We start from the raw sequence: 16,337 nt of genomic DNA, 5'->3' as shown, positions 1-16,337 counted from the left end.
AAGATAAAGTCCACATTAGTCTGTCTCAGGAATGGCTGGCTTCAACTACGCTGGTGTTGACCATATGATCTCCTATCTGCTGGGCATTCCAGGCCAAGAAGACTTACACACGTGGATCTCCATTTCCTTCTTCATCTCCTATGTCTTTGCTCTCCTTAGGAATGGTCTGCTCGTCTTCATTACCCTCACCAAGAGCGGCCTCCACGAACATATATATCTTTTCCTCTGTATGCTGGCTAGAGTTGACATTGTCTTTGCTACCACCACAGAACCCAAGGTATTGACCATTTTCTGGTGCAATTATAGGGAAATTTCTCATATTGGTTACATTGCCCATCTCTGCTTCCAGCTTTCCTCCTTCATCTCTGAGTCAGGCATCTTGCTGATTATGACATTTGACCGCTACATTGCAGTAAGTTACCCCCTGAGATGCACTACAATTCTTAGCCACTCCCTGACTAGGAAAATTGGTGTGGCTGTTTTTTTGAGAGCACATTGTATAATTTTCCTCATGACGTTTCATCGGAAGAGGCTGACCTTTTGCAGAAATAACATCCTTCCACATACATTCTGTGAACACATTGGCTTGGCCAAGTATGGCTGTGACGACATCTGCATAAATACCTGGTATGGGTTTTTTATCTTAATGTTCACAGTGGTCTTCGATGTTGTCTTAATTTTTGCTTCCTATGTTCTGATTCTCCATGCTGTCTTTCACATTCCTTCCCAAGATGCTCACTACAAAGCTTTCAATACATGTGGCTCCCATGTCTGTGTCATGATTCTCTTTTATGGGCCTGGAATCTTCTCAGTTCTTAAACAGTGCTTTGGACTAATACATGTCCATATCTTGCTGGCCAGCACCACCTTACTTGCTCCACCTATGCTGAATTCCCTAATTTATGGGGTCAAGACTAAGCAGATGCGAGACCAAGTGGTCTATGTGTTTTCTCCAAAGCAGAAATGACTACAGATGGCAGAAATTTTGGCCCTTCATTGGATGTGCTTTGGTAATAGTGAACAGAAAAATAAAAACTGAGTCACTTGGAAAAATGGCTCATAGACTTCTGGACCTATGGAGCAACTTACCTGAAGTTGTGAGACTTGCCTCTCTAATAAATCTGAAGGTAATGCCTGTGGGCTGACTGAGTTACCTACAACTCATTATACGAGGAATAAAGAAGTTGCTCTCTAGTAGTCATGTCTAACCCTATAAACAATCGAGTTTTGGGTATAGTCAATGTAATACTAAGAGTCTTGTTTAGATAATCATGAAGTTTTCTGCTTTGAGTTATGTTAAGTCCTGGGATGTCTAACCATATCTCTGGACACCCACTTAAAACTTTCATATACTTCCTGAAGTTATGAGGGGTGTTAACAGGACAGTTAGGGAGTCGTGCTCCTAACTCTTTACTTTTTAGGAGTTGTTCCTCAAAAATCATCTTCCTCGACACGGTACGGAATACTGTTAGTAATCTGTTTTCAGACTTCCTTTCCAGCAACCATTTCCACATCACTCTCATTTAATCTGTGCTTCAGTCTCAAGAAACTGTTTACCTCTAATTTCTGTGTGTTCAGGCATGTTTTTAAATGTCTTAGTGCGTTTTTCTTAAGTGATCCATTTACCTAGAATTAACTCTTTGACCTTTTTATGAGTTGCCACCACTCATCTTTCAAAGTTCAGCTCGTTGTCCCTTACTCAGTGAGGTCATTATTAACCACATCATCTCAACATGAGGCAGTACTTCCTCTATGACATAATAACACATCATTGGTACTTTAAAAAAGAACATTTACTTCTTTTTATATAAGTATAAATAGAAAAATAGTAAGAAGAGAATGAAAATGAAAATTACGCATGATCCCACCACCAAGAATAATTTACTGTTATCATTTTCATGTGTAGTCTTCCAGATTTTATATATAACTCTTACTTTAACTATAATTATACACACACCACACACACACACACATTCATACCTTATATATGATTTGGTAGCCTGATATTCTCACATAGCCCCATACTGTGGCCATCTTTACATGACAATACACTTAGATCTCTATAATCATTTTAATGGCTATACTGTATCCATTTTAATATTTTATTAAGAAAGTGTGTTTTAAAAAATTCTTTACACAGAACTACAATTATTTTTTCTTTTTAAATTTACGGAGTTGTCCTTCATTCTTGGGGTTCCTTAAAGGCACCAAATCAACTGTTGTTAAGAGAACTGGAAAATCTTAGTAAGCATAAAGAAGATACCTTAGTATAAACCCTGTTAAAATTTTAGTTGACTTCCTTATAGGCTTTGTTCAGTGCATATATTTTTTTCACATTGTTGCCAAGTAAAAAAATAACCAAAACAAAATTCTTGTTTATAGACTTTTAATAATCGCATAACGTTCCATCAAATGCAAATAGCATAATTTGCTGAATCATCCTTTTATTTTATTTTCACTGTATTTTTAAGTAATTTTTTTGTTGTAGAACAGTTTGAGATTTACAGAAAAATTGGGAAGGCAGTATAAAGAGTTCTCATATACCACCAAACCCTATTTCCCTTGTTATTAACATATTATACTAGTATGTTACATTTGTTATAATTGATGGACCGATGCCGATAGACTATTATGAACTAAAGTCTATACTTTATTCAGATTTTCTTAGTTTTTACCTAATGTAATTTTTAGGATCCGAACCAGGATACTCCGTCACATTTAGTTGTCATATCTCCTTAGGCTTTTGTTGGCTATGGTAATTTATCAGATTTTTCTTGTTTTAGATGACTTTACCAGTTTTGGAAGTAGTTGTGAGGAATTTTGTGGGATATCTCTCAATTGGGTTAATTCTAACATTTTCCTCATGATTAGAATGGGGTTTTGTGTTTTGGGGAAGAATATCAAAGAGGTAAAGTGCCACTCTCATCACATGGGTATATACTATCTACATGATTTATCATCAAGGGAGGATTATTGAATAGGCGAGGGAAGTACAGTGCTTACTTTGCTTACCAGATAGATCATCTGTAGTGGACAACTTCACATTTTTTTCACCACATTGAAGATTCTTCCTCTAGGTATAAGTGGCATCTGCTTCTCTAACCCCATAGCACCTTCTTACAGAAGCAAAGCCTCTTCAACTTTACAATCCTTGATGGGATGGATGACCCAGTAAGTGAGGTAAGCACAGGCTTACTTGTGCTTACTTACAAATCTGTAGTGCACAGTTCCACCTGTTTCTCCCCCACTTCAAAGATGTGGTGAAACCCATGTGAAATTGTGCCCTACAGATTCATGAGTAAGCACAAGTAAGCCTGTGCTTACCCTGTTTATTGAGTTATCTGACCCTGTTTATCACTACTGATATCAACCTTGACTGCCTGATTGAGGTGATGCTCATTCTTTCCGTTTTTAATATTTAAGTTTTTCTAATCATTAATGATATAATACTGTGCTAGGGACATTCTTGTGCATAAGGTTTGCCTTTTTTTTGGGGGTGGGGCAGGTGGGAATTACGTTTTGCCTGATTTTTACCTTAAACAGAATTACCTTAAAAAGGTGAGGGGAATGAAGATTTTAGTCTCCCCCTGAATGCTAGAAAATTGCATCTAGAAAAGTTATTAATTTTCACTCTTGTCAGAAATGCAGGACATCCTGGTGGTGTAGTGGTTACATGTTTGGCTGCTAATCAAAAGGTCGGCAGTTTGAATACACCAGGTGCTCCTTGGAAGCCCTGTGGGGAAGTCCTACTCTGTCCTATAGGGTTGCTATGAAATGCATAAAAGTGCCAAACTTACTGCTCTCTTACTAGCTTTTAGTAAGTAGTTCCATTTAAAAATAAATTTGCCATGTGATAGGGTAAAAATCACTTTCTCATTTTCCTTTAACTTGAATTTATTTCATAAACAGAGATACTGAACAAATTTTATTGTGTTTATTGGATATTGGAGCCCTGGTATCCCAGTGGTTAAGTGCCATGGCTGCTAACCAAAAGGTCAGCAGTTCAAATCCCCTAGCTCCTTGAAAACCTTATGGGGCATTCTACTCTATCGTATAGGCTCGCTATGAGTCGGAATCGACTTGATGGCAACAGCAATGGGTTTATTGGATATCGTATTTCTTTGTGGATTAATAGCAACAACCATTTGTTTTACGTGGGCAAAGCTTTTTACATACCTAATCTCATTTAATCTTCACATCAGACCCATTGTTTTTATTCTCATTTTACAGTCATGAAATTTGAGGCTCAGAGATGATACATAACTTCCCCAAGTGAGTAATATTTATTGCCATTATTTTCTCAAGATTTTAAACTTTTAATTTCTAGAATTTTTTTTGGTTTGTTTGCTTGGCTTTTGTTTTATTTAAGGGAATATGTCACATATTTTCAAATCCTTCAATTTTTCCTTTCTGAGTTTTACTGTTTTAATCTCTGAATGTTCTTCACTCTATGATTTGATTATTGTTTACATTAATTTTCTTCTAGTTCTTTTTATGGTATAATGTTTTTAATATTTAATCTTTCAAAACATATGTTGATGAATAAACAAACTAAGCAAAATAAAGAAGATAAATTTCAGTGACTGATAATCCTTGTGGTACATCCCCAAGGTGGAATATTTAGTTAACTTTTTTTTTTTAGGATATATTTGTAGAGTACTAAACGTGTGTTAAGAAGCCCTAGTGGTGCAGTGGTTAAGCGCTTGGCTGCTAACCGAAAGGTTGGTGCTTCAAACCCATCAGCTGCTCCTTGGGAGAAAGATGCGGCAGTCTGCTTCGGATAGATTTACACCCTTCGAAATCCCGTGGGGCAGTTCTACTCTGTCCTATGGGGTTGCTACCATTTGATTATTGTTTACATTAATTTTCTTCCAGTTCCTTTTATGGTATAATTTTTTTATATTTAATCTTTCAAAACAAATCCTACCTGTATGATGCTAGTGAGACAGGATTAGAGGTAGTTATGTTAATATTGCAGGACTCAATCTACAAGATTAGGCTGTATCTTGAGTGAATCTCTTTTGAGATATAAGAGAGAGAAGTGAGCAGAGAGACAGAGGACCTCATGCCACCAAGAATGAAGAACCAGGAGGGGAGTGCATCCTTTGGACTCAAGGTATCTGTGCTGAGAAGCTCCTAGACCAGGAGAAGACTGATAAGAAGGACCCTCCTCTAGTGCTGATAGAGAAAGCCTTCCCCTGGAGCTGGCACCCTGAATTTGGATTTGTAGCCTCCTAGACTGTGAGAGAATAAATTTCTGTTTGCTAAAGCAAACAGTGGTATTTCTGTTATAGCAGCACTAGATAACTAAGACCTTTGGCAAACTCTTACTTGTTCTTCAAGGTTCAACTAAGGATGGCACCTTTAGGAAACTGTTTCTGAGCTCTCAGGGAGTTGTCCATGTTTCCACAGTTCCCTGTGTTAACTTTTTCCCTATACTCTCTATATTATATAGATAAACATTACTGCTTAATTGTCTGTCTCCCACCAAGTAGGTCATAGGTCCTCAAGAAACCACGCCTGGCACATATGGTATGTGCTCACTAACCAGAACCGCTGCCCTTGAGTTGATTCAAAGACTCAAGCGGCCCTATAGGACAGAGTAGAACTGCCCCGTAGGGTTTCCAAGGCTGTGAACTTATACGGAAGCAGACCGGCACTTCTTTCTCCAGTGGCGTGGGCTGGTGGGTTCAAACTGCTGACCTTTGGTTTAGCAGCAGAGCACTTAACCACTGCACCACCAGGGCTCCTTGGGCTCAGTAAAGTTTTATTAAATTGGATAATCAATTCAGTTACCATTTTCCTTCTGAGATGTACTGTATACCACATTCCGGTGATCAAGGTGGAAACTGAAGTGTTATTCATAGCTCTTAGCTCAGTAACAGCTTGAAACTAAGATCTATGGCATGCTAGAGCTCGAAGAGCTCTTTCACAGATGATCTAATTCAACTTCTACCCAACTTTAGCTTTAAAGGTGATGAGACTGCATAAGTGTATTGAGATAGATACCTTACAAGACATTGCTGAATGTTCTAAAAACACATCACTGCCACCCTTTTTTGCTTCTAGACCTATAACTTGACTTAAGTCCAATTGAGCCCCAAAAGGTGAAATACAAAGTGTGACCCAGGAGGAGGTATGCTGTACTCCAGAAGAACTGCTTGACTTTTCTAATATGTACAAACAGAAACATGGGGAATATGTGTGGGCATGGTTATTAAAGATGTGGGACAATGGTACAAGGAACATAAAGTTGGATTAGTCTGAGTTTATTAATAATAGCCCACTTAATCACAGATTCTTCATTCAGTGTTTCAGCTCTAGAGTTTGGGAAAAGATCTTATAGTTTATTTGGTTGGGTCGCTGAAGCATGAATTATGCAGTGGCCTACAGGAAATCAAGCTGAAGCACCAGCCCTGCCTTGGTATACTGTAGAAGAAGGTTTCCAAAGGCTTAGGGAAAATCGGCATGTTAGAGTGGATTTATCAGGTTAGACTCACATGTTGGAAAGATATTCCTAGATGTGGATGAGAAACAAGGTCTGAATGGGATAGATTGAGGCATAATTCCCTCAGGAAACTTTCTGTAAATTCAGCAAGATAGAACAGAGATCTGAACTGAGGCAATGGATATAGGGATGGAGAGAAGAAAACAAAACTTGAGTCACATAAAGGAGGCAGAAATGTGTTTTTGGTTGATCCAGATGAGTTTGGACCAAATAGAAGTATTCTGCTTCCTTGGAGGGATTCATAAACAATCTAGGGCAGGAATACTGCTGTTGAAAGCCACTTGGCATTGGCTTTCAGTGCCAAAGCCTGCTGACTGTGATGCTGACACCTTTGCAGAGGTAGAGGTGGCTCAGAGTTGATGAAAAGAGGCGGGGAGAATGAATAAGAAGGGTATCAACAGGGAGCAGGTAGTAGTGTCTGGAGGAAAGCCACCAATAGTTGGTGGACCCCTACCATCCCAGCCTCAGTGGACACAGGGTCAGAGGGGCCATGTTTTGTCCTCCATAATTGAAACCAGTATTGAAGAAGGGCCTCAGAGGCCCAGCGAAGTCACATTCAGAGAAGGTGTAGATGAGGGAGCCGTGGTCAGTGATGTTATAGAAGGAGACAGTGTGGGTCTCACAGTCCAGGAAGATCCCAATTTGGCTAGGAGGCACCTGAAGGTGGAGGGAAGTCTCGGGGGAGATGCCAGCCACATATTTTTGTTTTTTCCACAACCAAATTGTCCAGAAGCCATTCTCAGGGCTGAGCAAAAACTGCCCCTTCCTCTTCACAGAGTGTCTACAAACCCCTAGGTCCCAGGTTTCCTTTCCAGTCACATCTACCTCCCAGTAAAGTTTTCCGGAGTGGAAGTACTGGGCACCTAGGACCGCAGGATAACTATCAAATCTCTCTTCATTTTCAGGCAACTCCTGGCAGGTTTCTCCAAGACTCACTTGTCTCCCATCCTCAGAAAGGAAGAGCCATGGATTGGCTGTGTCTGGATCCAGAGTGATGTGTACTGCAGAGAAGGGACCATGTTCAGGCTTGGAGGGTGTGGAGTGACTGGGGGTGGTGATGGTCAGTGGCCTGTGCATGTGTAAACTATGGAATGTGGATGAGGGAGTGACCCTGAGCCTCAGTGTGAGGAAATGGCATCCCATCCAACTCTGGCCCCTGCCTTGACCTTTGAGGGACACCTTCGCTATCTCCATCCTGTCCCACCTACTCGAACCTGCCCTCTCTCCTAGATGCTGCCATTCTCCCCCACCCTGGGCATTGGCTCTGCATCCTTGCTGTACCCTTCTGCTTCCCATGCAGGCCAGTCCCACAACTCCTAGGGCTCGCCTCACCTCCATATGTCCTCAGCATCTTCTTTATCCCTGGCACACGGCACTCACTCCTCACGTCTGGGCAGACAATATCCAGCTCCTTCAGGTTACAGGCCTCACTCCTGAGGGAAACAGAGTTTGAGAACCTTGTCTCCAACTCCTATCACATCCTTCTGGTACCCTAATGTCATAATCTCCCTCATGGATTACTGTGATAATTTAATTCAACACAAATTTACAAGCATCTCCTGTGTTCAGTCCCTGGGAGTGGGGAGACTGAGTTCCTTTTCAAGAGTTCCTAATTACAAGAGCCTCTGCAGTATGCAGGTAGTCCCTATCTCCTCTCCAAGACTGGCCACCCTGTAAGCACATTCTACTGCATTTTATAGGCGAGGCCATTGGATACAGGCTGAATCACTTCTGTGAGGAACCTCGAGGTGTCACACCCATGCTGTGGGTCTTACTTATGGCTCCTTCTCGGAGGTTTGTAACAGGTTAAATTCCATTTAAAAAGGGAATCCCAGCAGGTTGTAGACTCAGAACTTCCCAGAATTTCACTGTTTGCCAGTGCTTCGCTTTGTGAAGATATTACAGTCCAGTCACTGTGGGCAGCTCACCAATGAGGATATCCATTAATTAGCTTTCTGAGACTGGAAAACATTTTATGGAGGATCAGGTCTTTGAGAATAGGGAGGAGGATGGGGAAAACTTCAGCATATGTTTTTCTACCTCAATAATCTTTTTCATAGGTATATATGCTTCTTGTCACTCCCTCCCCTTGAAAAAAAAACCTCTCCTTACCTTTCTGGGATACTTGTAACCTCCTGAGGAGAAAAGAGACAGAGAGTAAGTTCTGGAGTCACTGGTTCATCATTGAGACTTTGGTCCTACGAGTGATGTGATACAAACCTGTGCTCCTAGGGCACTGCTCTGTCCTATTCTAGGGGCCATGAGCCGTTTCTGAGAAGCTTGGGGCAGAAATAGTGTGTGCATGGTTGTGGGTAACTAGGAACCTAGCATGGGTGTAACCTATTGCTAGAGGAAAGATAATCAGTTTAAGGATTCTGTCTCAGAAAATGAATTAGATGCAGGGTGGTGGAGAGAACAGTCCATCCTGGCTGAGGTACAGAGAGAGTCACAGGGAAAGACTGTCTAAAACAGGATGCCCAGAAACTGCTCTATCTCATTTGTGGGCTTGAGTTGTTTAGGGGAGAAGGGCTGGTTGGTCAAATCTCCGTCCTGTGCTATACTTAATGTTGCCCCTCTTGTATATAAAATCAAATCATCTGAGAATATTCTGGTGCAGGGAAATGGGGGCCCTCACATAAGAACTGGTAGGCTTGTCCTAGGCCCAGTCAAAACTGTATTAGAAAGCCCAGTTGAATGTCAGGAAGAAATAAGATTTGCATAATGGGAGGAGAGAGCCTGTCAGGTCCACCGAATCAAATCAGCCTTTTTGCACAAACCAGAAAGAAATGTTTCATGACTACATCTGACTGAGAGATGGTGAAAAGGTGTGGGAAAAGAAGAACTGTCCATCTACTCCTCACTTAACAATGATCTCGTTATCCAACATTTCACATTTATGACAGTAAAAACTCTACTCTTTATTTAGCACATTAATGATGTACATCTGGCAGTAACAGTCAGAGAGTAACGTTGGCTGTGATGGTTAAGGTTATGTGTCAGTTTGGCGGGGCCATGATTCTCAGTGGTTTGGCAGTTATGTAATGATGTAATTTGGCAGTTTAGTAATGATGTAGTCATCCTCCGTTTTGTGATCTGATGGGGTCATCCTTCATTTTCATAAATGCTGATTTTCGCATAATGACTTGGTCTTTGGAACCTAACCATGTTGATAAGTGAAGAGTGGGTGTAGAATGTTAGAGCAGAAGAGACTTCTGAGACCTTCTGGTCCATGGTTCCCCAAAGTGAGGCAAACATACAGTGGATACAAGATAATTTGAAGTAGAATATTCCTTGATGAATTTTTTAAAAATTGTGGAAAAATACATATAACATAAAACATGCGATTTTAACTATTTTTAAGTGTACAATTCAGAGACATTAATTACATTCACAATGTTGTGCAACCTTCATCACTATTTGTTTCCAAAACTTTTTCATCACCACAAACAGAAACTTTGTACCCATTAAGAATTAACTTCCTATATTCACATACCCATATTCCCTACCTTAGCCCATGGTATTTACTAATCTACTTTCTATCTCTATGCATTTGCCTATCCTGGGCATTTCATATAAGTGAGATCACGTATTGATGAATTTTTAAAAAATAGCTATGTACTTATTTTAATCTTAGCTCTACCTCTTAATATTTGGGCAGAATTGGTCTAGTTATTTAGCTTTAGTATTTCACTAAGACTCTTAACATCTCTGTGCCTTTGTGTTCTCAGCTATGAAATGGGGATAGTAGTAGCACCCACCTCACTGCATTGCCATGAGGATATGCCTGGCATGTAATATGTGCTTTTTAAGAGCTCGCAGTTATTATTGTTACAAAATAAATTAGAATAGAATATAAGTAACGTATCAACAAAGAGCTCTGGTGGTGCAATGGTTAAGCACTCGGTTGCTAATCAAAAGGTTGGCGGTACAAACCCCACCCAGTGACTCCATGGGAGAAAAACCTGGCAATCTGCTTCCATAAAGATTACAGTCAAGTAACCTTATGGGGTGGTTCTACTGTGTCACATGGGATTGCTATGAGTTGAACTTGACTTGATGGCACCTGACAACAATATATCAGAGGAGAATTTCTTGGCTATTATTGCCTGGGATAAATGTCCTTCTAAACTAAACTTACTCAAGCTAAAAAAAAAGTGAGAAAATTTAACGAAAAACAACATGTTAAAATCATTTGGGTAGTCATAGAAGTAGCAGAAAGTGTAAAGATGATACATTCATGGCTGAAGTTTTGAGTATCCCAATTATTTAGTCCAGTCCGCACCCCTGTTGTTTTACAAATGAAGAAATTAGGTCCAGGAAAGGAAAATGACTTAACCTAGAGTCATGGAGAGAACTGACAGCAGGGCAGGGGCTGGGCTACTCTCTCTTGATTTTCACTTCAGTGTTTTTAGTTTCATCTCATTTATTAAAACCTCCCCATGGCCAGACACTCATCTAAGGAACTTAGTGGATTCTTTCATTTAAACTTCACAAAAATGCTTTGAGATATGTAATATTGTAAACTTCATTTTACATTTGAGAAATCTGGCACTCAGAAAGATTAAGGGATCCTGTCAAGGTCACATGCTTAGTACATGTTAGGCATGTACCAAGGAAGTCCGTTTCTCTTCATTGTTGCATGGAATTAAAAAAAAAAAAAAACAAACCAGTTGCAATCATGTCACTTCTGACTCAGAACAACCCCATGTGTTTCGGAGCAGAACTGTCCTCCACATGGTTTTCAATGGCTGATTTTTTTGGAAGTAGATTGCCAGGGCCTTTCTTCTGTGGTGCTTCTGAGTGGACTTGAACCTCCACATGTTAATTGTTTGTACCACCCAGGACTCTGCTGCATGGAATATTCCCTCCTAAATTTGTATCTTTCTATGCCTTGTACAAACCATCCATGAATCCTAATTCAGTTTGTTTTGGTTAAGAATATTCCAAGGACCAGGTTTCCATTTGCTCTAATGGCAGACCCAGGGAACTGTTTTTTCTTCCCCCCCGGTAACTCCTTGAATCTCAGAGGCAGCCTCTCCCTGGTCTCACCTGCAGCAGTTCCAGCGCTGAGCCTCGACTCCTCCACTCCAGCTCTGAGATCAGCTCCTGCAGGGCCTGTCTTTGCTGGGCCAACTGGGCTTCAGTCTCCCCCAGGATTCTCAGCTGATCCTTCTCTTCCTTCTCAAGTTTCTCTAGCTGCCTCTGTTCTTCTTCAGCCAGAAAGTTTTTCTGCTGTACAAACTCTGCGTGAATCCTTGATTTGTGCGCCTCAATGTTTTTCTTTATTGTTAAGGGAAAGAGAGGTATGGTTTTTATCAGAATCACTCAAGGTTCAAGGATGGAGGATGTTTGTACCTATTTCTATCCTCTGCAGATTCACCACTCTGGTTCCGTCTGGGGACACACACACACACACACACACACACACATATTATTTTGATGGAGAGACTAGTGTTTAAGGCATGAGGGTCTAAGAGGAGATTGGGATTGGTGGAAGCACACTGAAGCTGGCCCACAATCACAGCTGCATCAGCCTATGACATCCAAGACTTTCTTCAACCTCTCTTGCAAAAGCCAGTCACCTCTCAAATGTGCCCCATGGCCTTCATTTCTCAATGAGTTAAGAGAGTAACACCTGACTCCACCCCCAAAAACCTCACACAGGTAGGCTCACAATACCATTTCTAAGTCATAGGAAAAGGAAGTTTCTGGAATATTCTTTGCCTGTCCTCTTTTGCTGGTAACTGGAGGGTCACATCTTGCTATTGCAGCTTGACTCCGCCCTCTCTCACCTCAAGTCTTCCTCTTCTGGGATTTGTTGTCCACGAGCTCCTTCTACTCCTCTTCAATCCCTGACCCGCCCCTCCTCCACTAGCAAATCACCAGCGGGAAGTAAACTTTAGTTCTCCGTTGTACTTTGGACCAGTGATCTAAACATGGTCAAGCAAACACCTGCTCAAACTGGTTTCTCTACTTCAACATTTAAGCCTATTCCTCACAGCCTTTGCCATTTCCTGAAAGGCAGAGTGGTTGGGTTTCTCTCTTGAGAGACATTTGAGTACCAGACACCAAGGCACTGGTACTGTCATCTGCTGAGACTGGGCTCAGAGAAGCAGAGAGCTTTAGGATATGGCTTCTTCCACTCAGCACCCTCTCCTATAGACTCTCACTCTTGTGTTTGATTGGAAGCTCTCCTTCTAGCCTCCTTCTTTCTTATTCCCCTTTATCAGGAGACACAGAGGATGGCTGGTTCTCAGAGTGTGAGATATACCAACCCTATAGCTACTCAGATAGGTATAGCTGAGCCCACGAACTTGAATTCTGCCCTGGCTTCTGATCTAAGATCCCTTTCAGGGTGTGACTCTTGCCTTCCAGGCTGTTCTCTTCTCAGTAACATCGACTTCCAACTTCTCAGCCAACTCCAGCCTTCTTCTCAGCTTCTCTAATTCCACCTGGAGCTTCTCCTGCAGAGAGAGAGAGCAAGTCAATCCCCAACCAGACTTACAAGTAGGGTGGGGTAACACGGGGTGGGGGAAGGTCATCTTGGTTCTTAGAAAAGCCTGGGTGCAGAGAAGGATGGCGTACTAGAGTCTGAGAGGGGTAGGAATTGATGGATAGGAAGACTTCAGAAAAAGTCTGATGCTTTCTTGTAGACTAGACCCACACTGTTAGGGTGGCAGGGAAACCACAAGGAACTATGATCCTTGCAGCATTTTCCCATAGCATATTCCCTACTCCTGGGGAATGAGATGGTTGTGTTCAGTCTGTAATTCTCCACCTAGATTAGACATGGAGGGAGACATCCTTCCTTTCTTTCCCCAATCCTTCAACTCCAGAGGCTACTCTCTCCTATCCCAAGCTCTGGAGAACAAAACACTGATCAGGGCCCATCTCCTTCTTTCCTGCTCATGCTTTGTGCTAAGGCCTTACCTTGTACTCCTGAGCAGCCTCATCAATATGGACCATGGAGTGGTTATGGTGTTTTGGTGATTGGGCACACACCCAGCAAAGAATTTTCCCATCTTCCTCACAGAACAGGTAAAGTTTCTCTCCATGCATCCCACACTGATCCTCCTTTGAGTCCTCCTCGGCCCTCTGGCCCTTTTGTCTAAGGTTGTCCGCAATGTTGGCTAGCTGCCGATTGGGTCGGATGTTCCTGAGCAGGAATTTGTGCCGGCACAAAGGGCAGACACTACCCCCATCTTTCCCGACCTCAGAGATGCATGCTCGGCAGAAGTTGTGGCCACATTCGATGCTCACAGGCTCCATGAAGGGATCCAGGCAGAGAGGGCACGTTACCTCCTCCAACATCGTTGACAGGGACATCTCTGAAGCCATAGGGGCAATGTCCCTGTTAAGCAGCACCACGGAGATCTTGTGCAGGACTAGAGGGGAGAGGAGAAAAGGAAAGGAGAAGATGAGAAGGGTTGTGTGAGAAAAATAAAACGATTCAAAGGAAAACATTGGAGGGAGGTGAACTGGAGGGGATAAAAACAAGAAAGAGCAAGAACATCAATCTGAATAACAAGGGCTTCTCCTCCATAGTCTGGCCAGACAGAAGGGGAAAGTTAGTCTCCAAAAGAGGCAAAGATAATTGTCCAGAACCTCAGAGATAAAACAGTTTACAACTGTACTTTCGTCATGTCCACCCCAGTTTAAACCCTTCAAAGGCTCCCCATTACAATCCAAGGGGAAAACAATCCAACTGCCTGGAAGGAATGACGAAAGGGAGTAAGGAAGGAAGGGAAGATGGGATGAAAGAAAAAAGAAGATCCTGTGTCCAGCTAGGAGCTGAGCCCATTCAGCTACATCAGGTTGTCTGTTTGGGGCATGCATAGCAGCCAGATTTACTGGAGGGATGTCCAGGTGGGAGCTGCTGAGTCAGAGGGCTCAGGCTGTGGGAGGTCTGAATAGGAGGCTGTGGAGTTTCTAACTTTCACACTAGGACCATTTCTACCAATTACCACTTTTGGAATCCTTCTGGTAATTTTTTATAAAGATTTCCCTCAGGGCCAAGGCTTTTTCCGTCCATCCATCTTCTCCCATCTCGTGCAATCAATCACTGATTTTGCTGAGAAGTTAATCATAACAATAAACTAGTTACTGTCCAGTTGACTCTTAATGATGGCGACCCCATGTGTGTCAGAGGAGAACTGTGCTCCATAGGGTTTTCAATGGCTGATTTTTCAGAAGTAGATCACCAGGCCTTTCTTCTAAGGTGCCTCTGGATAGACTCACAGTGCCAACCTTTAAGAGCGAGCCTCTTAACTGTTTGCACCACCTAGGGCCAATTCATTAATCTTTACAATAACGGCAGGAGTCAAATGTTGATATATATATGTACGCATATACACATATACACACATGCAGACATACATATATATGTATGCAGCAACAAACAGACTCAATTTGCAGAAGGTCACATAGGCTGTAAAATGCAAAAGAGGAAGGGACAGGAAGGAGGAGGAAGAAATTTCAGAGTTTTGCTTTTGAGGGGTAGGGAAATGGGGAAAATCCCCTGAGAAGTTTTTGGAAGGGAGGTGACACTTGGTACGCAAGAAGTGCGGCCAGCACTCCCTGGGCTCTTCTCTTAGCTACCTGGTTCCTGTTTTCACTTCCTCCAGGGCAGTGACCAGCTCTGTCTTGGGCCAGCATACATCCTAGTTCAATGTCCTGAGTAGCCCTGTCCCTCTCACCTGCAGAGGTGGATTTTTGGAGATAGGGGGGAAGGGAAATTCTGTTTAGAGTTTGCTGACCCACTCCACACTGGGCTCCTCTGTGCCACCCTCCCTCAGGGCTACAATCCTCATTCTCCCAGGTTCTTGCACCCCCTCCTCCTTCCATGGGCGCCTGCATCAGGGCAGCCCAGCTCCTGCGGGCTACTTCTACAGTCACTTCAGAGCCCCGCATTCCTCCTAGGCAGAGGAGCCAGAGCAGGAAGAATCGCTGGGTCGACCAACTACTGCAGCAGAGAAGGGGCAACTGGGACCAATGGCTCTAGGGTAGAGGTGGGAGGGAGTCTTCTAATCTGGGTAAGGGGAGAGGTCCCCAAGCAGGGCTGGGGTCCCTTGGCCTAGCCAGCTTCACTCACCTCACCAGGGAACTCAATGGTCTGTTATGGAGTCTTAATTTCACTTTCGATTTCCTCTCAAATGCAAGTCAGAAAAAAAGGGGAGGAGAGTGGGAGGAGAATTGAAGGGAGGGGAGGAGAAATGGGTGTGGAGGGAGAGAAAGAAGAGCAGCAGAGAGGGAAGAGAAGTGGGAGGGAAAATGGGAAGAGACAAGAGGAGTAGGGGTTAGAGGACTCTGAGCTCCTGGACTTGGGCTTCTTGGAAGCTGGGATTGAATTAAAACTCAGCAGCACTTCGTCCTAGGCTCACGCTGTTCCATTATCCACTTTAGTGCCTTACTCCCATTTCCCTCTCCTGGCTCCACGCAACTGAGGCTCAGAGTCTCCATAGTCTATCCCTCTTAAGCTTTACATCTGAAATTACTCTCTGTGGCTTATGTGTCCGCTTCTGTCCTTCTTCTCCCCTCTGCTGCAACTGCTCACTCTAGAGAAGTGTGTCATGCCCCGTCTTAACTGCCTCTGGGGACAAGGTCACCTACTAGGGCATAAGGAAGGAACTGGGCTGTCGGGAAAATAGGGGTGATTTTTACTACCTTACCTGCAGTGAGCATCAGGGACACAGAAACTTTTGCGGATACCCTTGGTTAGAGCTTGGGGAATGGGAAGGTGTGTGGGTACCGTGGAGGGCAGATCCTGTCATTCTCTTTGGCTGTTTGGTAATAAAAGTGATAAATCTACCAAACCATGTCACTGTATTCA

The 16,337-nt window shown here is 42.7% G+C and overlaps 2 protein-coding genes across 4 annotated transcripts; one reads left to right on the top strand and one right to left on the bottom strand.

Moving 5' to 3' along the window:
* Window positions 1-31: 31 nt before the first annotated feature.
* On the top strand, window positions 32-7,515 carry LOC101347772 (olfactory receptor 52B4-like). Its single transcript, XM_004382007.2, has 2 exons — window positions 32-4,272; window positions 7,414-7,515. The coding sequence occupies exon 1, from the start codon at window positions 32-34 to the stop codon at window positions 965-967; it is 936 nt and encodes a 311-aa protein (XP_004382064.1). The 3' UTR covers window positions 968-4,272; window positions 7,414-7,515.
* On the bottom strand, window positions 5,068-15,701 carry LOC101347518 (E3 ubiquitin-protein ligase TRIM21-like). 3 transcript variants are annotated; one of them, XM_023736502.1, is made up of 7 exons: window positions 15,600-15,701; window positions 13,439-13,893; window positions 12,877-12,972; window positions 11,558-11,788; window positions 8,621-8,643; window positions 7,841-7,941; window positions 5,068-7,509 (listed from the first exon to the last, which is right to left on the bottom strand). In XM_023736502.1, the coding sequence occupies exons 2-7, from the start codon at window positions 13,844-13,846 to the stop codon at window positions 6,959-6,961; spliced, it is 1,410 nt and encodes a 469-aa protein (XP_023592270.1). In that variant the 5' UTR covers window positions 13,847-13,893; window positions 15,600-15,701; the 3' UTR covers window positions 5,068-6,958. The 3 variants fall into 3 exon arrangements, with proteins under 3 accessions (XP_023592270.1, XP_023592269.1, XP_012412638.2); XM_023736501.1 differs by lacking the exon at window positions 15,600-15,701 and adding an exon at window positions 15,107-15,512; XM_012557184.2 differs by lacking the exon at window positions 15,600-15,701 and having other exon boundaries at window positions 13,439-15,084.
* Between the last annotated feature and the right edge of the window lie 636 nt (window positions 15,702-16,337).

Source organism: Trichechus manatus, unplaced genomic scaffold, assembly GCF_000243295.1.
Source record: "Trichechus manatus latirostris isolate Lorelei unplaced genomic scaffold, TriManLat1.0 scaffold00088, whole genome shotgun sequence".
Lineage (NCBI taxonomy): Eukaryota > Metazoa > Chordata > Mammalia > Sirenia > Trichechidae > Trichechus > Trichechus manatus.
Note: the sequence above shows the minus strand (reverse complement) of the source record. Positions and strands in the feature narration are given on the sequence as shown.